At 35.5% G+C, this 20,675-nt stretch overlaps 2 protein-coding genes and 1 non-coding gene across 4 annotated transcripts; 1 reads left to right on the top strand and 2 right to left on the bottom strand.

Annotated features, from left to right (window-relative positions):
- Positions 1-1,634: 1,634 nt before the first annotated feature.
- Positions 1,635-7,076, top strand: LOC116159538 (nuclear transcription factor Y subunit gamma). Of its 2 annotated transcripts, none has more exons than XM_031472534.1 (8): positions 1,635-1,949; positions 2,019-2,163; positions 2,215-2,400; positions 6,111-6,242; positions 6,298-6,462; positions 6,521-6,670; positions 6,721-6,837; positions 6,887-7,076. In XM_031472534.1, the coding sequence occupies exons 1-8, from the start codon at positions 1,927-1,929 to the stop codon at positions 6,956-6,958; spliced, it is 990 nt and encodes a 329-aa protein (XP_031328394.1). In that variant the 5' UTR covers positions 1,635-1,926; the 3' UTR covers positions 6,959-7,076. The 2 variants fall into 2 exon arrangements, with proteins under 2 accessions (XP_031328394.1, XP_031328395.1); XM_031472535.1 differs by having other exon boundaries at positions 1,636-1,949; positions 2,022-2,163.
- A 956-nt stretch (positions 7,077-8,032) lies between these two features.
- On the bottom strand, positions 8,033-8,151 carry LOC116160708. The gene has a single exon (XR_004143296.1). It is a non-coding gene; the product is annotated as a 5S ribosomal RNA (ribosomal RNA).
- Positions 8,152-12,447: 4,296 nt separating this feature from the next.
- Positions 12,448-19,344, bottom strand: LOC116173582 (XK-related protein 4-like; the record flags this gene model as incomplete). The annotated part of the gene is given in 4 exon segments (XM_031491190.1): positions 12,448-15,729; positions 15,779-16,058; positions 18,759-18,920; positions 19,016-19,344. Coding segments are annotated over 4 exon segments (1,009 nt in total), but the record flags the coding sequence as incomplete, so codon positions are not given.
- Between the last annotated feature and the right edge of the window lie 1,331 nt (positions 19,345-20,675).

The raw sequence follows: 20,675 nt of genomic DNA, 5'->3' as shown, positions 1-20,675 counted from the left end.
ATGACTTGGTTATCTCTTGCCATTTTGCCATTACAGTTCTTCTTCCGGATCCAACCTGGAACGCAGTAATAGTCTCTGCACTCTCCAAGCGATTTCGTGGCGTTTTGTAGGGTAGCTTTCACCAGTTGTTTAAAACTCGTCGGCCACTGCTTCGAGGTTCTTGACGTCTTCGTTTACCGAATTCTACGAGAATGGGGTTATGGTCCCAGGCCATCATGGCATCTTTCAGGACGGCGACGTCTAAGCGTAACTATTGAGAACCAGGAGGAATCCTTCGTGTCGCGTCCCCGGCGATGACAGTGGCTACATCCTCGTTTAGGAGCGCATTCAGATCTTTGGGCAATAGGGGCATGCGGGTGGGTTATACGCCGATACGAACTCAATTGACCCGCACTCGGCGTTTGCACCTACACAACGGTGGCCTCTATGCTTTGAAGTGGCGGTGTTTCGATAACGTTTATGTGCAAGGCGTGCGAGTTCTCGGGGTTATTGGCGCTTACCCAATTTGTCCGTTGGCGTTACAGAAGGATATCTGCAGCGAGGCTGACACCAGTGGCACCGTCCTCCGTATGCCCATTGTTACACGAACAGATTAATGAGGCTTGACCGTGTTCGAAGATGACCCCCAACAACTTGACGTTCTTCAGGGCTTCCGCGACCATCCGAAGTACAAGTATGGTTTTCTCCCTATCGAATTTGGCCAGGAGGTTCAAAATCGACTGGGTACTTGCCGTTGGCCGGAGGTCCAGATTCGCTGCCTCAGGTACTGGCAGCGGCGGATACTTCCGCATCCGTATCTTTGTTGCCGCCGCGTAGCTCGTACCGCTATGAGGCCGCTCTCGGCCGCCTCGAAAGAAGGTGCGAAAATTTCTCGCATCCTTTGTAGTTTGCGGGATGTTCATCTCCGCAATTCACGCAGGTTTGTCCCTATACGAAGTATCAGGTTCTTCGCTGGTGCCCTCTGCTGGTTAGGGTAGGTTAGTGTTTGTGATGATTTCGCGCCCTTTGTTAGCACGTGCTCCATGCTATAATAAGTAGGTTTGCTGTTGTGTAAGCGTTACAGTTACAACTGTACGATTTAACGGGATTCTCGCACTTGTATCGCACTTGTATTTTACCGCCATAGTGAACATACAGATTTTTTACGTTCTTTGGATATGATTGTGAATCTGATGTGTGGCCTTGAAATTGTTTATGTGAAAATTAATGACTTCAAGGTAACTCAAGTCGTAGGAGTAGTGACAAATTTGCATTATGAATCCTGTTTTGAAATTTGCTGTTTCTGTTTAGAGTATCTCAAATAAAAAAGGTTACTTATATTTTTTCTACTTTTATCTTGCGATAAATACTGAAGGATGGTGAAAATACTGTGTCGGCTAATTGTAAATCGTAGATCTAATCGTCTAGATCTACAACGTAATAGTTTTGTGAATTACCCTTCACGCCGCCAACTGAAAATATACAAGAATAATTACACGTCTAACGATAGGCAACTTACATAACACATATGCTTCTTGAATTTGGAGAAGGCAAAAGTAGCGACGCCACTGAGTGCGACTTCTATGAAAACATGCTGCGCCACTGTGCTTTCTCTGCAATAAATTAATAACCCCACAATTACAATAAAAATAGCATGAATCATTTTAATTTATTATTTATTATCTACCGATACGTTTGAATACAAGTAGGTAATTTTAACACGTCTTGTGGTATTTATCGTTTCCAATTTCAATTTGTATTAGTTGGTTGGTAGCAATGATAATTGTGTAGTCGACAACGAATGGTTTATTGAGTTCACTGTGCCGTTTGATTGGGCTGAATAATTTCGAACAATTTCATGATTGGCCCTCATTTTGTTACAAAATAAACTTGAAATACGAAATCAATTTGATTTAATAATAAATAAAAGTAAAAGCAGAAATCGGAATGTCAGTGTTCTTCGTAAACGCGTAAGTCAATTGCTCATTATTACACGTTGCCTTCATTGGCTTTTTAATATCATCTCTTCCTGCTTTTAGCAGTGGTGACAATGTTGAGGTGGACCAAAAATCCGATTTGCAGCAAACAGTGTCGGATGATCAAATCTCGTCACAAAGCGAAGCACAGGCGGCATTGCAACAATTTTGGCCGAGAGTGATGGAGGAAATTAAAGCAATCGCTACTGTATACATGGTTTAGTGTTTGTATTTGGCGTACAATAATGTGAATTTTTAGATGGATCTACGGCAACAAGTTTTGCCCTTGGCAAGGATTAAAAAAATTATGAAACTCGACGATGAGGTTAAAATGATTTCTGCAGAAGCACCGCTTTTATTTGCAAAGGCAGCCGAAATATTTATTCACGAGTTAACGTTAAGAGCTTGGGTGCACACTGAAGATAATAAAAGAAGAACATTGCAGGTACTTATTGTCTTCCGAAATTTGATATACAGAGTGCTTAAAAAAGGGCTGATATCCAGGTATATTGTACAGTACTCATGAAAAGAAACCCTAAAAGTTTTAAGAAGTCCGCAAATTAAGTGATCCAAAGGTATAGTAGATTGTGTATTGTCTTATTCATTATTAAAAACAATTGAACAGTCAATGTCTCCTCCTGCCATTTGCACACAGACTGCACATCTTTGTTGAAAGGAAGCACAAAAATATTTAAATTAACGAATAAAATCAACTCTTCTCTTTTCGGACCTATGTTTATTAAGAGTAAGAGACTACCTGGATAAAATATCCGACCCTTTTTTTGGAAGCACCTTGTATATTGTATAGTAAGAAATCTACAACCTATTATTAATGCTACTATACTTTACACATATTGTAGGTTTTTCACAATTGCTTCAGGTAAAAAAAAGTAGTAAGTAGTGCAATTTCCCTCTGTACAATGCGATCAAGAAACAGTTACTGGTCCACTCTTAAAAGGCCTGTTTAGAGTTTGCAAGTTTTATTGCGGGCAATATTTATTGCACGCATGCGCGCAAGTGTACTTTTCGATCAGCTGTTGCAATTTTTATTGCGTTGCCAGAAGTAGATCCGGAACGATTTTTATTGCATTGCAATTGCAATTCTGGTGACTATTTTAGGGAATTTTTAATGCCAACATCTAGAATTACTATGGCACCAAGGATGTGAAGTGTGTTGAATGTGTTGATATCTCTGTTGTTCATTTTGATTGAAATGCACAATAAATATATAAGTGAAGAACAAGTTACATGCCAATGACAAATTGAAGATATTTTGTACACACTTATTTAAAGTTATAGGGTTGGTACTATGCAATGAAAATTGCAGACTGTAAACACTTGCTATTTGTTGCAATATTTATTGCTGCAATAAATATTGCCGTTGCAAACTCTAAACAGGCCTTTAGGAAATAAAACTTTAGTAACTAATTGCTGCAATAAATAGATGCTGCACCAATACTAAACATAACCTAAAAAGTTAACATGCTTGATAAATGATAGGTCAACTTGAATCATTTCCATAATTTTTGGAATTGTACAGAAGAAGAAATTTGGTAAAATAACAGTTCACATGCATACTAAACACAAGTGTTCAAATGTTCATTATTGAGACAGGGGTCGATTATGGCTTCCAATTTTCAAAAACTTTCTAGTTGCTGTGTTGTTATATTCTGAACGGCTTCCAATATAGCAGTTCACAATTGTTTAATGTAGGTATAGAGGGCTTAATCTACGAGCGTTCCCTAGCTATGCCGAGCTCGCTTTTGGCTTGCTCAACACATGTAAATTAGAAAAAATACCCTAACCCTACAAAAATAACCAAAAATCCAAAACTTCTTTATCAAATACTTTGCTTGGGGACGGAGTCCTCGAGTATAAAATCACCCAAAAATTTGGACATATGAAAGCTAACCCATAAATAAAAAAAGAATTATAACCAAAATATTGCTCTCAATCAATCTTTTGTCTTTAGTTTTAGATAGATAAGTTATGTTCCGTTTATTCTCAATGTTTTATTGATCATCATAATTTAAATTGGACGTTTAATGCTCTATAATAGATGTGTTATTAAAAATAATAGTGCATATAATGTGTCGGAATTTCAATTTTTTTACTCATTCATTCAATGTGATCGTTCATAAATAGTGTCTGTATTAGGACTGTGGCGACTAGTTATCGTCAGCCCCGCTCATTCGCCATATTGGGGATAACTCACCTACTACACCTCGGTTTAAACCAAACTTGTCGTAATTAATTTCTGTTCACTTTAAACACACCAAACTATGTTTTTAAATAGAAACGAATATCCACATTATACATTTTACCTTAAGCAGCACATTTATTCACAGAATTTCGCAAAAACACCAAAAAACGTGTAAACTGCTATGCCAAAGTATAGCAGTTTAGCCTCAATATGGCGACTGGAGTCAATGACCAATCAAAAACGAGTTACCCTTGTGCCACCACTGTTCTAAATTGAGTCTGTATTCATGAAGCGTCAAAAGCGACATCTAATAATAGCCGTAACATTTAATATTTTCTTTCTCAACTGTCATCCGTGTGTATTAGAATCTTAATGTTTTGCGTAATTTTGTAATTTTCCACGCTTAGCAGCAGAACACGAGGGACAGGGACGGCGGAACCTGTGATACCTATTTACATAATTTTAACTTATCTATGTTGTGTCACGTGAGTTTAATGTTTTTTTATGTATGACGCGTCCTATGTACTGTCGTATGCCAAAGGGAAAGAATTAAATTGAAATTGAAGTCTTAATAACAAATGAATAAATCTGCACCTGTCTAAATCTTTTCACTTTATTCTCATGTGTTCGATTCGAAAAAAGTACTATTTATAAATATTGATACCAATAGCAAAGTGCTGATGATATTAAATAAAATAATTAAAGGTAGTTCAAAGATGGAAAAGTACGTGTGTCAATTACGGTGATGTGTTTTTTACAATGTATTTCTTATGGCAATACTTCCATGGCCGTGTTGGTGTTGACTACGCAAGTCAACGAGCTAATGAATTTGGTTTCAATCATAATCGCCCATGGAATTATTGCCATCAGAAATACATTATAAATTGCAAGGCAAACATTACATTCCAAATTAAATACTAAGTATTTAGTATTGTCGATTTTGTAATTTTTTCTCTATCGAGTGACAAAAATCCAATGTGGCGTGCATAAAAAATAAGAAAGTTGAGCATCAGAAAACAGAAAAGATCACCAAGGGTCTGTTAAAACTACTTTTTGTTATTTTTGGAAATAAATAAACGCCGGACCATCGTCTAAACTGGCATTTTTCGGTTTCTTGCCCATAACTTTGCTATATGGAGACACGAAACTTTGAAAGGGAAACTTAATCAGCATAAAATTCTGCATAAATTTATCGATTTAAGCGACTTTATATCTCTTATGGTTTATGAGACCCCTGTAGTGAAAACTCACTCTGTAGGTATACTACATAACTAACTATAACATAATTATCTAACTTTTATAAACCAATACCTAATACTCGGAGGCGGACTAACAACCCTGGTCGCCCTAGGTCTGTAAAGTGCCAGAGGGCTGTCGGAAGCGAATGGTTTCTGTCAAGAAGCATTGAATAAGAGTTTCATTTTGTTTTAAAATTGCACACTTTAAAATTTATACTGCAAGCCGCCATTGGCTACAATATTCTCTCCATGGTGTATTCATTCTCGAAATATTCGCTGGTATAAATACTAAAAGTAGTTGTTTTGTTTATTCATTACTCCAATATGGAGCAATACATTAAACATAGTTTTCATTTTTTTTCATTTTTATTTTTTGTAAAAAACAATGTACAATTGTATTACAACGTCAGACTAACAAACATTTAATAGACAATAACATTTTCACATGCAGAGAGGTACTCGCCCTGATTGTAAATAACATTGGCCGCCAGGAAATGTCACCTTGCCCTTCTCAAGAAAATTTGTCCAAAGAATTATTCACATTTAGAAAAACTCTTCTTTAGTAGTCAATTTTCGTAATGGAGGGTTAAAAAACAGATTCCATTGCGAGTTCCCACTACACAGGGTGTTTAAATTCCAGTATAGTACGTTTAGAAATAACTCAATAATGGAAAGGTGTGCCTGTGTTGTTAAAGTTATTTTTCATTTTTGCAGCGGAATGACATTGCCATGGCAATCACGAAGTTTGATCAATTTGATTTTCTTATCGACATTGTTCCACGTGATGATATTAAACCAAATAAACCAAGAGATGAAAGCGGACGACCTGCTGTTAATTCTGAACAGGTAAGTAATAAAATAGGTATTATTTTGAGTAATTTCTAAGTGGAATGTCGATTAGGTTCATTATTATTTGCAACTCGCTCAACAAGCTCAACAGCAACTCCAACAGCTGCAACCCAGCACATCACCGTCTGCCAGTACAACAAATTCATCTGTTACACAAAACGCAATTCAAATCGTACAACCCCAAGTGCAAGCAGTTCCAGTGAATGCCTTAGAGCAGGTAGGTTTTTTGAGATTTAATTAAATATTTTAATTCGCCAATTGCTGCATTGTTAAAGAACAACACCAGCGTGGCGGCAACAACTACAACATCGACAGCACAACCATCTGTGGTTATTCAAAATCCCACATCGCCACAGTCCTCTAACGGAAATATTCACATTGTACAACAAATCGTAACTCCTGGGGGAGAAATACAACAAATTCCCGTAAGTACTATCATTCTTTAAGAAATTGTTATGCGTAAGGTTTCTTTCAGATTCAGTTGACCCCTCAACAATTACAAATGATCAGAATGCAACTCCAGAGTAATACGAATCAACCTCTCATCATTCAAGCAGCTCCCATACAAACAATTCAACCACAAGTTATACAGGTTAGATCTTCAAGGGGTGATTAGGTGAACTGAAACTACTATATTGTAGGTAACTCAACAAAATTCAAATGCTCAGCCTGTTTACCTAACTGAAAACAATGGAAATACAGAAAGTGAATAATAAAAGAAATATATAAAAACAGTGCATCAAAACTTTCATATTGTCACTTTTGTTATTTCATGTAGTGTAAGTTATTGTACATGTAGGTAATTTTAATAACATTTATTTATTAAATATTTTCTATTTTATTCGATCTAACACTAGCGTGTTTTGTAGTCCAATGTACTACATTTTCATTATGCCATTATAGTTAGATCCTGAATCAGTCAAGTTTCCATGAGCCTTGTTCAAACATATTTGTGCCTGTGGAAGGTCTATGTTTTGAGATATGAGTGGGAAATGAATTCACATTTCTATTGTTTCAGGTAAGTATTGGAGAGGATTAAGTAAAATTTTTCTGAGCCTCCTAGTTTTACGAATTCTGCTGTTTAGTTATTTTTTTATTTATTGTCCCTCTTGTTCGGGGCCTTCAACAGGCTTTCATTGTCACATTTTTTTTAGATTCTTCGGATCCTGTTGAACTCTTAAACATGTGTCACTTCGTCAAAATTTATCAGATTCTTCACATTCATCGCATGCTTCCACTTTGTTGAATTTTTCTTCTCATTATGCAGACTTGAAGTTCTTTAGAGTCGGCTGATCCTTTAATTTAAGATTTTTTAATTTTTTCAGTTACTTACCTCAAGGTCTTCGTATTCTTACTTTCTTCAGATGTTTCAAATTCTACTACTCCAACTGTTTCTTTTTAATTACCCAGAGTGGCATGTCGGCGTAAGCCTCGGCCAAATCTTATTCTCTCGGTACATCAATCATTTCGCAGCCAAATAACTATTTCTTTCTATATTATGTACTTACGTACGTACGTTGCCAATTTCCAAGGGAATGTCTCCAAGAAAAGGGCAAGTGTTGAAGCGCCACAATGGCATCGAACTTGTTTTTTCAAAAAGCAACGTAACATTTTTTTATTACGGTATTCAAAAAACAAGAAAAATGTAAGTTAAAAATTAAAAATATGTTTTTTCGTCAAAACTAAATTAATTTTAATTAGAAATTAAGATTATTAATTATATGTTGCCTTGTGACATTAAAATAAAATCTAAAATCAATAGACAAACAGCAAAAATTTAAAAAAAGAGACAACGGCACGCGGTGTTCCCAAGCGGTCACCCATCCAAGTACTGACCGCGCCCGACGTTGCTTAACTTCGGTGATCGGACGAGAACCGGTGTTTTCAACGTGGTATGGCCGTTGTCGAAAAACATAGTGCCCTAGGGAAACAATTGTAGAAATTATTCGTCAGGAGAACAAAGAGATGCACGCAAAGGATGCAAACGTGTCGCAAATTTATCAATTTTGAGAACTTTTCAATTGCTTTCAAAATGGCGGACGCAGCATTTTTTGTTGTTTATATACGTAAGTGCAAGTACACACGAGCGACAGTTGCAGCGGCGGCAGTTGCCGCGCTGCGCGACCAGCTCGTACACACGGGCGACAACCAGCGTTGCCAGTTGAATGTAGTCAAAGGTACTGTTGAGACATGGAAAAAGGTACATGGAAGGAAAAAAGTATTGATGTTTATAATTGTCATGGTGGTAAAGTTGCATAAGAATCTGCAAAAATACGCAAGCGTTGTGCATATGAAAAATATTCACAATTATTCTGTAGGAGGTCGACAAAAAACAGAAAACCCGTTATATCCTCATGTAAGGATTTGTTTATTACGAACCGTGAACGTTCAATACACAATGCATGCACAAGTTTACACAGTCATGTCGGATTCTGTATGCAAATAATGCAAGTCTGGTAGTTGGTATTAAACATTTATTTAAAAAAATGAGAAATAAAAACGTTACTCTACTCTACAACTACCGTCATACCGTTTCACCTCACTTCATACTGAAGCAGATAATGTAGAAACTAGAAAGACAAGGATACTCTATCCCGATTCACAAGCAGCCCGCCGCCGTCGGCGCGAAGCTTTGTCGGTCTTTACGTTTACAGTTTGCGCTTTTGTAATTTGTTTTCACGTGCGGACAATAAAAGGAAAGAATGTTGTGTAATGTTCCTAGGGGGGGTCTATCAAGCCGACACGGAAAACGTTGACTTACCCTATACTTACGGTTGGCAACTCTGGCAAAAACTACAAGCAGAGCCACCTACCTTTCAAATCGAAACGATGGTAGTTTCGCGGCACTTTTGAATTTGGATGACAGTCGGCTCGATATGGGTGGCACGAATGGACTCCTACGTTGTGTAATCGGTTCTTTTATGTGTTGGGCCGTGAGACATAATCGGGAAGGGAATTAAATAAAAGACAGAACTTTTGTGCGTAAGAAATGACAAGATCAAATAAATATATTAACGCACACACAAGACCATGCCAGGGAAACCTTCTACGGGACTAAAACCCTGGCATAGGCCATACAAATACATAAAATAAATCACCTACAGCAATAAAATGCAAGAGAAAATACACATAAATAAGACATCTCAAATGGTATGATAAAAATCAGATAATCAAATCAAATGCAATTAAACAAGTTCATAAAAACAAAATACACAAGACATCATAAATGCAGTGGAAAACATGATAAATCAATTCAGTGCAAAAAAACATCAAAATACCTGTACGATCAATAGAGATAACACAACTCGTCAAATAAACAAATTGCATGTACATAGGAAACATGTAAATGGTGTGGCTCTACTCCATCCTTCAGTTAACATAATTTAATTTAACACGAAAAGTACATGTGAGAATGCCATTGGTCAATAGCAAGTATTCATGTGAAAATCGATTATCGCTCAAGCAGAACATATTTTAAATAGAGGAAATGTAAATGAGAGGGCCCCCACTCGTATTGCTAAGATGTTAAGAACTACAATCCGCACGAGACGAGTAGGCAACAGATACAGCGAAAAATCTAACTGCATTAGGTACCTACTCCACGGAGACAGAAATACCCACTCGCACACACAAACATCGAAACATCAAATAAAAGAGCCCCCCTTCGTATAGCTAACGCACAAGAACTGTAGCGAGCCACGAAACAGAAAGTAACAGATACAGCGAACAATCAAACTGTATTAGGTGCTTCCCTCACGGAATTGTTACGGGTCAATCGAACAGAGCAACATCACACCGATAATCAACTCCTCATGAATAACAGAAGTAAATTACTTAATTAAACAAAATAATGGCATAATCATCTGTACAGTATTACAAACAGGATTCATCTAACGGTACACGAAACAAAGGCATGGAGTACGCCATGATTCAGATATCGTAGTTTATGCAAAATCAGCAAAATCTAAATATCACATTGTGGCAAGAAATTCAATGATTAAATATGTAGTACAAGAAAGAATAAAATGGTTACTACCTGTAAATACATCTTCAAAACACCACCACCAAAAATAATCAAGAATAATAAAAAACCGGGAAAGCGTGTGTCTTCCGTCGACCTCGCCGCCATCTTCTTCACATTCCCCTCGCTTCGTTACCAAAATCCCCTAGTATTCGGCATCTGCGCAAAACGGTCGTTGGTTATATACAGAGCATATTATATTTTTGTTTCGGATGTAAATGTGTGCTGCCTAACCACCAGGGTAGATTATGACAGTTGTTTACAAAAATTTTCCCGTTTTGAACGTTAAAAATTGTATTGATCTTAAGGATGACGTACTGACGTACTAAATTCTGATCAAAAGTACTGAATTCAGTACATTTGTACTGATGCTGGCAACGCTGGCGACAACTGAAGCGCGACAACGCAGCGGTATCGTTCTGCGTGAAAATTTCTATCAGCTGTTCTCCCAAATCGCTTACTATTTCTTCACTTATATTGGCTTATTTAGCATTCTGGTCCTTCTCATTTTGTCCTTTAAAGTTGGGGTATATTTCACAGCACACCTCCTCCCACGCATTCCTCTTTTTAATTTTATCATGATATTCCGCAAGAGCTGTATTCCAAATACATGGACGCTTCTTAACTGATTCGATAAAAATGTCATTGTCGAAACCAGAGGGACCCATCACCAAATCACGCACAAAATTGCACAGAAAATAAAGCGCAGTAGTCGAGCTGCAGAAACAATCGACTGCACGTGTGAATGGTTCCGAATGTCAACAGGTACTGCTAGGCCGCCCGACTGCAAACTGCGCCGCGACATCGCGCGCGGTGAAGCAAACCCCGGCGGCAGTCGACTGCATTATGCGGTGTCGCTGTCGCCACTTGCACGTGTGTACAAGCTCATGAGTCTCTATGGTCCGCTACAACGCGCTGCGGTGCCGCCGCGATGCCGCCGCTGCAACTGTCGCTCGTGTGTACCCGCTCTAAGGTAACTATGGAAGTCGCAGCCAACCCCATACGCAACAACGCGAATCAGATATGTGAAATTTTTATTTACAAATTAATTTACTTTTCAACAGCAATTCTACTATTATCAATAAAAAATAAAACAGAGGGGAATTATACTCTGTTTTATCCCGTGGTACAGTCTACGTTTATTATCTACTATCATTGAATAATAAAGATTTATTATTCAATGCTACTATTAATGAGATGAGGATTAGATTTTAGATTATGTAGTAGGTCATATAAAAACATACAAAGGATGTAATACTGTCAAAAGGTGTGTGCTAGGAGCTTAGACCATATACATGGACTGCTATTAGCCCTATGCTTTCAATACAAAATGGGTGGTCACGGATAGAGGGCACTGTAGTCGTGGGTATGTGAATCTCAGGGTAAACTAAAGTCGTATGAACACCACTCAGATCGTGTAAAGAGTAGCTTTTATGGTAACGGCGTAGTACGGGAAGCTTTAAATACTCTTGATTATCTTCTATACGTCCACAAATAAGAATAGGTTTGCTTCGTTTGCCATATCTAAGCGATTAATTAATTGACGTTTGTTAATTTATAGGTTGACAGTTTCAAATCGTGTCTAATCGGATAACTTCGGACAGATTCGTTTACCCTGAAAGTCACATACCCAGGCGATGTCCTTGACCATATTTTCGTTACAATTAGCAGTCCATGTACTATATGGTCTAAGGCTAGGAGTCTCTTCCCTTGTCTAAGGCTAGAAGGCTGTTGTCAAAAGTTTGGCAACTGATTTTCTGAGTGATTTTCATTATAATTTATAATGCATTGGTAACGCATTTTTCTTTAATATATTTTTGTTCATGTAAAGAATTATAATGGGGGGGGTACTACTGGGTAACTTATCTCCTGGTATGCAGAACCGAAACAATTGCAAGCCTTCCGTAAGGCAGCACCATTGAAAGTGTTTATTTAATGGCAACACATTATACCTTCCAGCTAAATATGCAAAATTTAGCAGCATCGACGAGTATTTTTACTCGTAGAGTGGTACAAAGACAAAGTGAATGTTAAAAACAAATTATTTTAATTCCTTACCATTTTTGTTATCTGAATTCGTTTTACTACTATCTAGATAGAGCATTCTCATTTCTTTACAAAACTGTTGCCAGTTCTAAAAATGTGTGCCTCGTTAGTTGTGCATTCAATATATAACATAAGACATAATGAAACGAATTTATTAACCAGAAATAAAGTAATATAAATAAAACAATAGTACAATATTCTTAATTCATAAATACGAGGAACTTAAATGTATCTTACTTCTATTGCTGAATAAAAATATATTCGATGGCTAATACTAATTATAAAATACTATGTCAAGGTAAATTGTCGAAACAAAAGTACAGGAAGAATACTAATCTAATTACTTTGGTAAGAGGTTGTAACAAGTGAATTAACGAAACACATTACAAGTAATAAACAATTAAGACATACTTTCATACAGAAGAATTTCTTTTGAACTACAAGCTTTTAAGTTTAAAAACTTAGGAAATTATTTTTTAAATGACTAGAATTCCCTTATATGCAAAATGCATGAATACTGAGCATGATTGTACTACAGAATCAGACCATTCCTATTTGTAAGTTGCGTTTAAAAGAATTGAAGGTGATACATTTGAGTCAACACACAATCTTTATGAAAGTTGAACATTTTGTTAAAAAATAATATTGTGAAATTGTCTATATTATTAATGAACGTGCACATTTAATTTTTAATTATTAGGAATAGTATACAAATTATTACAAGGGTAAGGTACTGTAAAGTACATTAATAATATTTAAAAAGTGGTAACTTCCAAAGGTACAAAGTATTATGAATACAATAGGAAAATTAAGAATGGTATCAACTACTCTACTTCCGAAGAAGAGGAAGAGTAAAATTTTCATTACAATTTTCTTATGTGTAAATATAATTAAGTACTATACGATTTCTTATATACACAGTAAGGCAACGTTAGACAATTTTATTATTGGCACACTTGGCAGTCGGATGCACTTTGCAACTAAATTTTGCTGCCCAAATAGCATTTCTGTATAGTACTATATAACTGTCAATACATATATTATATACACTATAAATATTGCGTAAATTTATAGATACAAAAATACTGATACTTTAATAAAAAACAATGAGCACAACGGAAATGCAAATTTAGCAAATATAGTATAACCTAGAATGAAATCCTGAAATATTTATAAACTATGTATAAACGTAACAAATTTTTACAAGTACAGGATTCTCATTCTCAAAAACATCTCATGACCTCATAAAGGCATATCATAGATCATGAGCTAACACTAAATCACTAACAATGAAAATACCATTGAAAAAATCATGTACTAGTGGTGTTAAGAAGTTGCATGTTTCACTATAATCAAGTTATGTGCGAAATTGAGTAATCCAGATTTATTTATAAATTCTTAAGTATCCCCAAAACTGAGTTCTGATTGGTCCATTGCTAAATTATTAAACAAATCATTATTTATTGTTCAAACAAAAAAGTTGCACAAGCCAGTTGGTTACTGGCTGTCAAAGAATACTTCCTGAGCTAAAACGAAAAGTAGTTGCTTATTATGTCTTAATTTAAACGTTACTGAAAAAATTAAATTGAGCATACTATTTATTTTAGCATTTATGTATGAAAAATTAACGCTTTGTATTGAATTAAAGTAATTTAGTAATGTATATATGCATACAGTGATATTCATGTAGTAGTAGACATAGGGATTTCCTAGGTCTACTTTCAAATGATAAAGTCTTCTGAAGGACGCCTAATGTTAAGCAACCAAAACAACTTCTTGAAATAAATAAAGATCTGGCTGTCATATTAATTATTAATTTGAATATTGTAGGAAATTCCTATGTCTACTTCAACATGAATATCATTGTATATACATTTTTAATAGTTGATTATTCTTTGTTTAAAACGCTTTGTGAAACAATTTTACATCATACAAGAAAAGTACTTGCCCAGATAAATTGGATAACGCTTTCACATGTAAAAAATACAATCATTCCTAGACATGTGAACTGAAGAAAAAAGAAATAACCAAGAAAGAAATTAATCAAAGAAAATATGGAAAAATCAATGCAATATTATATAGCCTGCAGTAATTCATAATAACTGAAAAAATTAATATGTATAATAATATTTATAGATTGTATAAACGCAATAGCGCCCAACCATAAATGAAGAATCGTCGAATATTTAAGGTTAAAGCTAAATTTCCATAAAAAAACAGTTCTATATTTAACGTCCATGTCAAGGCCCATTAAGATGGCATACAATTTGATTCTGAGCCAACTATCCACTTTCTATGGAAAATGGTGTTGATACATATACATATTAGAAATTCGCCACTCATAATGACCTTTTCTTGAAGTTGCCTTTTTAAATATCACCTGTTATAACAAAAAAAATTAACGAAAAAACGCCACTAATCTAAACATACTTTGTAGAAATGTATGTGCCATCCCATAGTGAAAAAAAAGATCATATACTTATAGTGATAATAATGAGTCGCAGCCCAATTGACAAACAATTTAAATTGTTCCACACTATAAATCGCTCATCAGAATAGATCAACCTCAAAAGCAGCTAACTGAAGTTGCCGAAATTGAAGACTTTTAAGCTGCCAGGTGTGTGTACAGTGAAGCAATATTATAACAGAGAAAATATAACAATCTGGATTATTCAATTTATAGGGACATTTAGTAGGCACAAAGTTCTATAACAGTTAGTATATTCCTTTTAAATTTCAATGAATCGATGTTTATTACTCACAACTTAACTCAAGGCCACTTAAGCTTTAAAAAGTTCAAGGCCCTATTTCCTCTACCGTACATCCTAAAAAAATTGGTCCCGTAGGTGTGTAGCCTGCCACCTAACTACGTTTTCGTAATCAATTTAAAAATTGGCAAATTTTACTGTTGAATCAGCACAGAGGCTGTAATTTGTGAGTCGCTAACTAGAAGGAAATTTATAAAATTTGATATCAATGTAAATTTTATATCAAAAGATGACAATTCTGTTTCCAACCTCATACTTGCCAATATAAATGGTATTTTACTAAGAATTCGTCAAAGAGATCGACTAACAATAGTAAAGTAATACAAATTCTTGTGTACAATTCAGCTGTTACGTTTAATTACCAACGGCAAAATGTAAATATACTTCCCTGGCTTACACAAACACACAGGATCAAGAGCTTGATAAATTGTGAGATTGGCTCACATGAGTATACGTCTTGCTATATCCTGGCTTATCGTGATCCACGCTACCGATGTCAGTTATTTCTAAAATTTTTGTACAAGTAGATGGATGACAGTAACGATAATAAATTAATAGGAACAATATAGCTAAAAGAAACGCAGTCAATTGAGCGCCCGCCGCTCCATAATACAACAGTGGGTTATCTTCCGAATTGTTTGCCACACACCTACAAGTATCACATAAACGAAATGAATTTTACATGAAAATTTACTTACCATACAACTAAAGCGCCAATATTTTCCATGAAACACACCAAGTAATAAGCGAGATAGATGTATCTTGTAGGGCCATCTCGTGGCGATATAAACGCGATAACGTAGGCAAGCCCCAACGCGGCGGAAAACAGCAGTTCCTCACATCGGTTGCTACAAGCTGCGGTTTGATGTTGACTTAGAGCTAGCCAAATAGACATGACGCCCCAATGTAGCGCACAGATGATTCCCATCCATGTTGGAAAAATGGAAGCAAGAAGACTCAGCGCCAAGATTCTTGCAACTGAAAGAATTCACAAAAACAGGTCAGTGGCGAACAATAAGATCTTCTGTATTACACACAAATATCTAAACTAAATCGCTTTGCACTCGTGCGAATGGCTAAATTGTATTCTTCTTATAATCTTAATGTAAGCTATTGCTTTTACTGTGTTCGTTTGCCAATTTATAAATTGATATAAAAGACTATAACTTTTAAATTCATGTACAAATCGAATTTTTAGTGTGACTGCTGTAGAAAAAAACGAGGTGTGAGTTTTTCCGTTTTTGCTCATCTACAATTTCATCTTCGATTTCATCCAAACTAAGACACCGGTATTGACTGTTGAACAATATAATTCGAAAACCTCCATCCATTATTTCCGAAAAGAAGACAGAAATTACTAATTTATAAGAAAGATTTCATCCTATCAGACTTTCGCTTAATAATACTCACGGAGAAAGATTGTTTGAAGGTCGAATGCGTACTCCATCAGTTTTAAATATTCCAAGCGCGGTGTAATTCGTCGCTTTCAGAGGCGCCGCGTGGTTTACAACATTTTAGTGGGTTTGGGAAAATAAACCTCCCTTTCAATAATGTAAAAGGTTTTCTAGAGGAAGAAATTGTAAGTGTTAAGCTGGATTCACATGAATACGAAATCCGACGATACAATCATCCGAATTGCTTATGATTGGTCAATAATTTCAAATGTGCTTGACATTTCAAACTATTGACCAATCATAAGCATTTCGGATGACCGTATCGTCGGATTTCGTATTCATGTGAATCCAGCTTTACCTGAGATCATTGGCGAAATTGATATAAAAACTTATTTGAGAATGAAACAGATTTCAGCGAAAAGGAACCCGCCACTGGTGTACACCATACTTGCCGACGGCGTTGCGTGACCTTCGCGACACGAAACAAACTTTCTCAGTGAAGAATATATTGTAGCGAATATTCTAGAAATTGCGATAGACATCGAGGCGCAATGAAAGATTAGTCATTGGCCAAAGAAATTAAGCCGGATGCGACGCATTCTTTCCGGGAAATGTGACGTGTTCTACAACATTCGGACGCGTTTGGGAGCATTCGACGGAGAACAGTCTAGAAAGATTGTTGTTTGCTATATAAGCAAACCAAATTGTGTTTCGAGCGATAAATACTAATTACTGTTATAAATTAATCCATTTTAAAACCTCTTTTAGGATAGCGACCGTTATTTCGAAAGTATAGGTATTTAGGTACACACCATTGGACGTTCTCGAGTTCAACTCAAAGAAGACACAATATTGATACTAGTTCAAGTAAGGAATGGAATGTTGGAATACAGTTTCAACACACACATAACAGCACAACAAGCCAAAATTTGACGTGCACTGTACCAAATCTAGGCAGCCAGGACACCTAACTTAAAATAACAAAGAGACAGAAGCCCTGTTACACAAGCCTCTTGGATTCGGGCTTAATCCTGATCCTGCTGTTACGAAACGTGACACTATCCAATCAGGGGAGAAATACACTCACTATGCAACCAATCAAATGTAATCCCATGGATTATTACCACCCGCACGTTAGTAAGGAGGGTATTGCATTGGGGTAAAAATGACCCCCTCTACTTTTTTTTATGGAAATACACATTTTGAAGCACCAGGAATCTAGTCCGGAAAATATAGACTGAAAATGGACCACAGAAATTTGGTTGGTTTTTTATAGTTTCAATCATATCTTTTTATAGGTTCATAGCCACAGCAAATTTTGTTTGTGTAACTGTACTACAATACACATGGTGTACACAACAAAAGACTTTGTTTTCGGAATTTCGAATTTTGACAACGAACTTGAAAAATTGTAGAACGAATTTCACATGCAAAAATCATAATTTTAAATACCAACTTCATTTTTTTGGTGGATCCTTAATGTTGATGTTACTTAAAAACAATATGCATGGCATCACAATTACCATTTTTCGTTTTCGTTCTGTTACATTAAATATGGTAAAATTTTCCGCTCTAAATATACTTAGCTTACAGTTGAAATATGTGACAGTTCCAAATATTATTTGGCATACAATTCAAGGTTATATTTGTTGGAGCAAATCAACATTTTTACAGTCTTTGGCCGCAAATTGCTCTAAAATTATAAGCAAAGTGTTTTTTAAGTTACATCATAGCAATCAGTCAGGTAAGGAATGATCTTGACAAAAACGGACATGTCTTTCAATGCTATAAACTTTTACGGCAGATACACTTTAATGAGCTAAAGTAGTGGCCATTAATTCTTAATTAGATTCATTTTAACACATTTTTATTTTTAGAACACATTGTAACTGTGAGTCTACCTAAAAATAAGGTAATGTGAACAGAAAACAACATTATTTTTAGACAATGTTGACCCACTTTTAGTAATTTAAATAAAGCAGTTCCTTTTGTAAATTTTCACCTTCATAAAATGAGGCACAAATCACAACGCAAAACAATAAATTCAGAGATTTGGCGGCAAATAAAATTAAAGAATAATAGGACAAGCCCCACAAATAAACAGCACCTAGTGCATAATAAACCTTGGTGAAATGTCGTTCTCACTGATAATTTTCAACTAATTGAGACGTAATTTGGTGCCAAGGTTTCGAAATGGCATAAAGTATGCTAACTGGTATAACTCGTTCATTAATACCATTAGTTTCCTAAATTGGTCGATTTATTTATAAACGGATATACCAACCTGCACTCATGAGATGCCAACAAAATCCAATAAGTACAGCGATACTTGAAAGGGTTTCTTTGTCGTCCCTGGCGAACCTCACGGAACGATGATAGGACGTTAGGGCCCAAGCAATTGACAATAACGAAGATAATACTGTCCAGGATTGTAAAACTGCCACATCTGAAAGAAAAAGTGAACGTGGAATTGGTTTTTTAATCTCCCTTTATAAATGCAGTTTATTGGTGGCTTTAGTATAATTTAAATTGTGTACTCACCTATACCTAAATCATGTAATGTAGAAGGATTTGTCGCATAATTAATTAAAAACATTAGCTGAATGATGGCCTGTGGAGCCGAGTGCAGAAAACAATGAAATAGTCTTAACAGTGCACCATTTGAGTCCTCATCCAGCATCCGTCTATACAATGTGCTGTGAAGATTATCGGAGCCGGACGATTTCGCAATTAGGCTTCTTAACCCATAGATGAACGTGTCCAGATATCTTAGAAGGGGTGCGAGTTGTAGTAATAAAAATAAAATTCTAACTATCCATTGTGCCACAGAAGTTTTACCCAATGATGGATCGTCGTGATCTACAATGTACCTTAAAAGAAGAAAAAACAATGTTAGTCAAAACGGTCTTAAAAATTACATCTAAAAATAAATAAAAAATATAAATAGTTTGTGTTCGCCAAGTTACTACCGATGCCAAAGTGATTGTATCCATTAATTTGCCAAATCATAGGCTCGTGGAACATTATTGGGCGCTTTAGTTTGAAACAGTCACATACCTCTGGAAATAAATTTTTGTTTTATTCTTATTCTCATGTTTACTGACTGGCGGTCGTCCGACGACCTTTTTTTAATCGATCAAAATGTCAGTAACAGAATATCAATTAATCTGAACTTAATGAATATTATTGTACCATCTGTTATGATGTGAAGAAATTGAATACTCGGTCCAGAATCCCCTCCCGCATATACCATTTCTAGACAATCATGCTCGCAATCATGGTACCTTTAATATTAAATGATTTATTGCTCGATTTATTGTTACACATTTAGATATCTATCATTTTCAGTTTTTCTGTCACCGTGGCCCAGAATATCGAGTAAAGACGCGCATATGCACAGCGATTTTTTAAAATTAAAATAAACATACAAAATACCGAGCAAAATACATAAAGATTTTAATATGATTTTGTGGCACTAAAAGATCTACTAGGTTTTATGTAAATAAACAAAGCATTTTTAACAACAATAAATAACATTTTCATATTATAAAAAAACGGCTGCAAAATGACCAATTATAGACAGAACTTGACGATTAAATAAAACCGAGAATAAAACATGTATATATGTAGGTATATGTCATTATTATTTTAAACAAATGTATTAAAAAAGTATATTAGAATACAAAGATTAACAAATCCGTCTTTGAAGTATAGCTGGAGAAGGTAATATTCCAAATAAGACACTTTTATAAACTGTAGCAAGGTCTTTGTCTATTCTGAAAACAGTTTCATCTTCCTTATAGCTACTGTTATTATGATCAAATCGAGAATCACTATGCAGGGTGAAAATGTTGTCTGGAAGACTGATAAACAACAACAACAAAACATGTTGCTTTTGATGATACCTATCCAAAATTAAAAAGGGTTTGCTACTAATCTACGTACCTTAGATATGTCAGTGGCGTACTTCTGCATGGCCAAGGGGGGCTTATTTTTTTTAATGGCAATCAATAGTTTTCATTACATTTTTTGGATATAGGAGCAAAAAAAGGGATTATATTAAGTACATAATCAAACTTAAGAGAAAAATTCTAATTCAAGAAAACGGTTGTTTTAATTAATTTAATAGTTTCACTAGATTGAGTTGAAAAAAAAACGTTATTCTTTTGTAAGTGCCCCTTTTGGCCATGCAGGAGTACGC

The sequence above is a fragment of the Photinus pyralis genome, unplaced genomic scaffold (genome assembly GCF_008802855.1).
Source record: "Photinus pyralis isolate 1611_PpyrPB1 unplaced genomic scaffold, Ppyr1.3 Ppyr1.4_LG1, whole genome shotgun sequence".
Taxonomy (NCBI): Eukaryota; Metazoa; Arthropoda; class Insecta; order Coleoptera; family Lampyridae; genus Photinus; species Photinus pyralis.
Note: the sequence above shows the minus strand (reverse complement) of the source record. Positions and strands in the feature narration are given on the sequence as shown.

Excerpts from the sequence above, each read along its gene's own strand:
- LOC116159538 (XM_031472534.1), top strand. The coding sequence starts at position 1,927 with ATGTCAGTGTTCTTCGTAAACGC. Across the intron at positions 2,164-2,214 it reads AAATTAAAGCAATCGCTACT|ATGGATCTACGGCAACAAGT; the intron begins GTATACATGGTT and ends GTGAATTTTTAG. Across the intron at positions 6,671-6,720 it reads GAGAAATACAACAAATTCCC|ATTCAGTTGACCCCTCAACA; the intron begins GTAAGTACTATC and ends GGTTTCTTTCAG.